Source organism: Trachurus trachurus (assembly GCF_905171665.1).
Source record: "Trachurus trachurus genome assembly, chromosome: 10".
NCBI lineage: Eukaryota > Metazoa > Chordata > Actinopteri > Carangiformes > Carangidae > Trachurus > Trachurus trachurus.
In genome coordinates, this window is record NC_139894.1 from 22,018,419 (window position 1) to 22,024,418 (window position 6,000).

Consider the following 6,000-nt stretch of genomic DNA (forward strand, 5'->3'; position numbering starts at 1 on the left):
GGTGTAAGAAAACACACCTGCGTTATATAGGCTACCTCATTCAGTAATTCCTCTGTAATCTAACTTCACATTATTCTTATATCTAGTAAAAGTATTAAGTACGGTGATAGGCCTAAAGATACTTTGCCTCTTTGTGTTCCCCTTAATATATAAATTGAGGAGACTATTACAATACACTTGTTTCTTTGTTAGATTATCTCAAATGCATGACTTGACAAGGTGCAGGCGGTGTTTAAATGTTAGCTTGTAATAAATCATTTATGTGGTTTATGCTTTATCATCCCAATTGTTTATTTAACACTTTGAGAGGAATGATTCAGCGTTTTCCCAAAACGGACCATAAATATCCAACAGTGTTCCTGGTTTCCTGTAAGGTGCACGATGATGTCAGCCTGTTGGACAACAGGTTGGTGTGGGTGGAGACTGGCAGGACTATAAAGAGTCTGCCTCAGAGTTCAGTCTGTACACTTCTACTGAGCAGCTCCATTCAACACGACCACAAGGCCACCTGCACACACAAGGTGAGGAATATATAATACATAATACTACTTTTATTTCAACTCTGCTATAACTCAATCACTTTTATGTAAGACCTTAAAAATAATCAAGTTTAAAAAAGTTTTAATTTAAGTTAATTACAATGTCTTAATGTTTTAAATTAGTTGTGGAGAAAATGTACATGATCTTCAAGAACTGCATGAATTTATTCCAGCTGAGAATCAAACCTCTTCTTGAACATCTCCTAACTGGTGTCAACAGTGTTACCTGGCAACTGCAGCACACCCGAGACTCCTTTCTCACCTGGCTGTGTAAATTTTTTTTGTAAACATGTGTCAACAGTTGGCTCTGGCACAGTGTTCAGTTAACCAAATGTTCTTCATGTCTGATAGTGAAACAATAGGAGAGAAACACAGAATGATGTCATAGAAACAGAAGTTATGTAGTTTGGATCGACTACATATGTGCCTTGTGTGTTTATAGGAATCATGGCAAAGTGTGTTGCAGTCATCCTCTCAGGCTGTGGCGTCTATGATGGCACAGAGATCCACGAGGCCTCTGCTGTCCTCGTCCACCTGAGTCGTGCTGGAGCAAAAGTAATTTTGCATCCAAAATAACAACACCATCATAATCTTGAATTTTACACAGCCACTGGGATAAAGTCTAGTCTACAAAGACTTATAGGACGTTTTACATGTCAGTGTTTCATTTCAGGTGCAGATGTTTGCTCCGAATGTAGATCAGATGCACGTTGTAAACCACTGTGAGGGGAAACCTACAGCAGAGAAAAGAAACGTCCTGCAGGAAAGTGCCCGTATCGCCAGGGGTGAGGTGACTGATCTGGCCAAGTTAGATGTTTCAGCATTTGATGCCGCCATCATCCCTGGTGAGGATGAGTCAGCCATAAATGAACCTCATAAATGAACCTACTGTATGCTACTGTAAACTAATCCTGTGTGTGTGTGGTTCATCAGGTGGTTTTGGTGTGGCTAAGAACCTGAGTGACTGGGCAGTGAAGAATAAGGACTGCACCATCCAGCCAGATATGGAGAGGATCATCAAGGCCTTCCACAAAGCTGGAAAGCCTCTGGGCATGTGCTGCATCTCCCCCGTCCTCGCTGCCAAAATCCTGCCTGGCTGTGAGCTCACCGTGGGACAGGACAAAGACTGTGAGAAGTGAGTCAAAGAGTTTGTCATCAGCAGCAAATGTCTATGGATATTTATACATACAGACTGTATTGGACAGTTGTGTCTCTGTTGTCCTCTTCAGGTGGCCGTTTGCTCAGACTGCAGGTGTTTTAAAGGAGATGGGCTGCAAACATGTGAACAAGGAAGTGGAAGAAGCTCATGTTGATGTGAAAAACAAGCTGGTCACCACCTGTGCCTTCATGTGCAAGGCTCCCATTCATCAGGTTTATGATGGAGTAGGTGTCTTAGTTAAAGAGACGCTGAAACTGGCCTAAGACATCCAGTCTGGATATTTGTTTTTATTGACTTAATAAGAAGCAGTTGGTTGTGATTTTCCCTTAACTTGTTACACTTATCTCTGAGCATCTGTCTGTTGTTTTCAAGATTTTAAATAAAAGCTACTCTATAAATTACATTTTTTGATTTTCCTTTATTTTTGTACAATTGAACAACCCACATAATAAACACCTTTGGATAACTTTCTCATATACATATAAGTGTATTACGTTTCAGGAGATGCTATTTAAGAAGTACCAGCATAGAAACATCTGTATGAACCATTTTTTTAATGGATTCATGTTTATGTGCCCCACTGGCTTCAGACACAGCACATAACCACATTCAGAGTTATCTCTCTCAGAAAGTATGAAGCTTTAAGTGAAAGCAGTTAATAAGCTTTGAGTGGTGAGCAAGACTTTGAAAGGTGTTTTAAACATGTGTAACTAAGGAGTTACCATCACTTTGAACACAATTAACAGCAGCTGGGTACACACAAGCACACAAGCAAACACAGAGATACAGAGACACACAAAGACAAAAATGGTGCTGCCATTACAACGGCCCAGAGCACCAGCCATCCATTAGTCAGGTTAGCTCCAGCTGATCCCACTCTCTTTTTAATTCTTAGTTTCCTTAAGAAACTTCATTCAGTTTCAAACAACCCACAGCTTTATGAATTTTTAAACATTAATTCAGCTGTTTACAATCTTCATACGTTTTCTTCAACACCAGTTTGATTTGCATGCATATTTCAGACCCCTCCCGAAGCAATGCAGTTTGAACTACAACAGAAACCCCCAATCCGTCTGCTTGTCAAGTTTGATTTTGGTCATAAAATGCCAGCATCAGTATCTAAACATCAAAATGCTAATTAGTTTATTGCATTGTTACTTTCAGTTTTACCTAAACTAAGCACTGGCCGTAGAGTTACGTGTCTGCTGGGCTGAAGCAGACAGAAACTCGCTCGCACAGCTGTGGTACCTGGACAGCTGACACTCTCTGCTCTGTGTCCTGAGCTCATTACCTGTTTGGCCTTGACTTGAGCTCGGCCCCTCCATCATCTCACCATTCTTCCTGTGTGCACTGAGTGAGAAATCCATTTCATTATATTACATGTTTATTTTGTTCTCCTCATGGATCAATAGATATTGTAGTACAGAACTTGTTGAAAGTAACATTCTTTTGAACATCACACAGTACATTGTTTTCTGTTTTGACAGGTCTTTGCGCATTACTGTAAATATGCCAAAGGATAAACTTGAAGCAGAGGAGGGTTTCAGGTAGTAAATAAGATATCCATAGAGTTTAGTATGAATTTACATCACTCAGGTGAACCATGGAGTAATTCACTTTGACTTCACTGGTGGATCTTTTACAGATTTCTGTGTTTGTGCCTCGATGCGCTGACGTGTTCACCAGTGGATTTTGCATTTGTTTATCAAATTCTAATTACAAAAATAAACCCAGCAGTGTTTTTCAAATCAAATATACAGATACAGTTTGTTAAAGCAGCACAAGTAAAAAAAAATACTGACTTGCCAGTGTTTGGTTATTCACTTTTATTTGAAAGCTTACAGTTATAAAACAGTCAAATTAAATATGTGGCACAATACAATGTCCACTTTTTCTTAACAAAAACATTTAGTTCATAAACAGTTGAGACATTTTAAAGCTTTTCAACAAAATATATGACAGGGATCTGTAGCAATTTTTTCATATACAGTATTATATATAACCATCCGTTGTACTGTAGGTGTGATAGGCCTATATTACTGTGAAGTGTAGTAGGAGTAAATAGTTTTGATAGTAGGAAGAATCCAGGAAGTAACTTATTCATGTGCTTTTGCGTGAGAAATGGTTGAACTCATCCGTTCCACAGGCCAACATTGTAGCATGGAATTTCCTGGGACGATCAGGATCCTATCAGGAACAGACAGAGTCAGGATCAATACACCATGGGAGTTGCATTAGAACCTGAACATAGGAATAGATTTCTTCTCATGCTTGTCTCACCTGTATTGGATAAGCACAGGTGGGAACATATCGGATCACAAACCCACAGCGCCTCTTCTGGGATGTGTTGGCATCACTGGCATGGACGAGGAGTCCATCATGGATCTTAGAAAGCAAATTAAATCCTTAATTAACTATATTCAAACTTATTTATAATAACATGATCTTGAAGAAACAATCAATTGAACTTACAGACATCTGCCCAGCCAAGAGAGGGCAGAACACAGCCTCATCAGCCTGCACCAGCTCCTCTGGGACTTCCTGGTTGACTGACAGCATGTTTCCGGGGCGGACAGCTTGACGATGAGGCAACATGCCAGAACAGTGACTGCCTACAGGAGGAGGAAAAGGAAAAGAAGAAAAGAAGTTCACCTACAGTATGTCATCAAATAGTTGATTTAAGTTAAAGTCCAACCAGGTCAGTGGCTCTGGACATAAATGGTGAAAAAGCTCAACTCTGTGAAGCAGTTTGTTGATTTCAGGAGGAAGTAAATCCAGTGTTGTTACTCCACAATAGAGAATGAGGAACAGTTTTTTTTCCCCACGCTTTACCAGTACAGTTGCTTGTGGGGATAAATGTGCAAGAGAAGCATAAATGAGCAGCTGATGTACCTGGGATGACCTGAAGGGCTCCGTTCTCTTTCAGTGAGTCATCAAAAGCGAGCCACACAGAGAGAACAGGGCCGCCAGCAATACCCCAGTACCTGTGAACACACAACATTTACACTTAATTAACACGAATGACATAGAACAAAACCTTTCAGTGTTTTTTTCACTCTCTAAACTCTACCTCATGTCCTGATGCCAGGCCACATAAGGGAGTTCATTCTCTGCAGTGCTCCCATCAGCTTTGCTTTCTCCTTCTTCATTCTCCTCCTGGGTGCTGCTTGGTTTGAGTGCTGGGTATTTGCAGATGAAGCGTGAGTCCAGCAGGATGACGTCAGGGCCCAAGACGGCTCTGACCACGTTCAGGACTCGATGGTGTTTGGTCAGAGCCATCACCCACGGATACTGAAGGTGGACATTGTGGAGACTGTACTGGGTGTACTCCTCACCTGGAAGTCAACACAAATACACAACACACCTATTCACTGACAAATCGTGTGACACTTTATTGTGCTAATTTATGGCTGTGTAGAGCTACATTACTGTCAATGTTTAACATAACTATAAAGTATGGGTCATATCAGTTGTTGCTCCGACTAATTTCTGCACTCCTTTTGTGAACATGCGTATCTTCTGGTGGTTCTTACCAAATTCCCTCTCCAGCTCAGCGAAGGCATGTCTGGCTTCCCTCAGCTCCGTCTCGTTCAGTACAGGCAGGGCTGTGAGATAGCCCTGCTGGTTGTAGATCTCCTGCTGCGAGGCTGCGGTTGTAGACATCTCTGTTTGACTGTTTTACTGCTGATGCCTCAGGCTCCTTCAAGGTTTTATAAGTTAGAGACTGGCGGAGGTTGAGGGGTGGTGGTGGGACAGAGAAGGAAAGTGAAATGTAAGTAAGAAAGGGAAAATGATATTATCCTGTTTTCAAGACAATTTCAACTTCAGCTGTTTATGGAGACATAAAAAGAAAGCACGTCCCGCCCCCCGATGAGAAAAACATCTAACCGCATATACAGTACGTGGGTCACAGTTAACACCACCTTATTCCTCATATAAATATAACTCTGTGACTACACCTGCATGCATCTGAACCTTGTAACCCACGAACCACGTAAATTTGTTAAGTTAAAATTATCTGTTGGCAGGCCCAGAAAACAACACTTACAATTAAGTAGTTACAGGAGACAAAACAAACATTTTCATGACTATTTTTCAGATTTTTTTCAGGTTAAATCCTACAACAATTTCAGGAAATATCTTGTCTCCATACCTGTTTGCTGTTCCCGTTGCTGTCTTCTCTTGCTCTCTTTGCAAGTGCGGATGGCGGATTATATAGCTGCTGCACAGAGAATTTCTTGGAAACTCCACTTCCTTCTCAGAATACATTCCACTCCATACAATCCACTTCCATATGTCACT

At 41.0% G+C, this 6,000-nt stretch overlaps 2 protein-coding genes across 2 annotated transcripts; one reads left to right on the forward strand and one right to left on the reverse strand.

Annotated features, from left to right (window-relative positions):
• Positions 1 to 403: 403 nt before the first annotated feature.
• LOC310992197 (glutamine amidotransferase-like class 1 domain-containing protein 3, mitochondrial) lies at positions 404 to 2,101 on the forward strand. Its single transcript, XM_083980213.1, has 5 exons — positions 404 to 521; positions 982 to 1,094; positions 1,213 to 1,384; positions 1,473 to 1,674; positions 1,769 to 2,101. Exons 2-5 carry the CDS (start codon positions 987 to 989, stop codon positions 1,959 to 1,961), a joined length of 675 nt encoding a protein of 224 aa, XP_083836339.1. The 5' UTR covers positions 404 to 521; positions 982 to 986; the 3' UTR covers positions 1,962 to 2,101.
• A 1,577-nt stretch (positions 2,102 to 3,678) lies between these two features.
• LOC310992092 (putative alpha-ketoglutarate-dependent hypophosphite dioxygenase) lies at positions 3,679 to 5,413 on the reverse strand. The gene is made up of 6 exons (XM_083980072.1): positions 5,232 to 5,413; positions 4,769 to 5,033; positions 4,591 to 4,682; positions 4,171 to 4,310; positions 3,979 to 4,083; positions 3,679 to 3,885 (listed from the first exon to the last, which is right to left on the reverse strand). Exons 1-6 carry the CDS (start codon positions 5,359 to 5,361, stop codon positions 3,799 to 3,801), a joined length of 819 nt encoding a protein of 272 aa, XP_083836198.1. The 5' UTR covers positions 5,362 to 5,413; the 3' UTR covers positions 3,679 to 3,798.
• Positions 5,414 to 6,000: the final 587 nt, after the last annotated feature.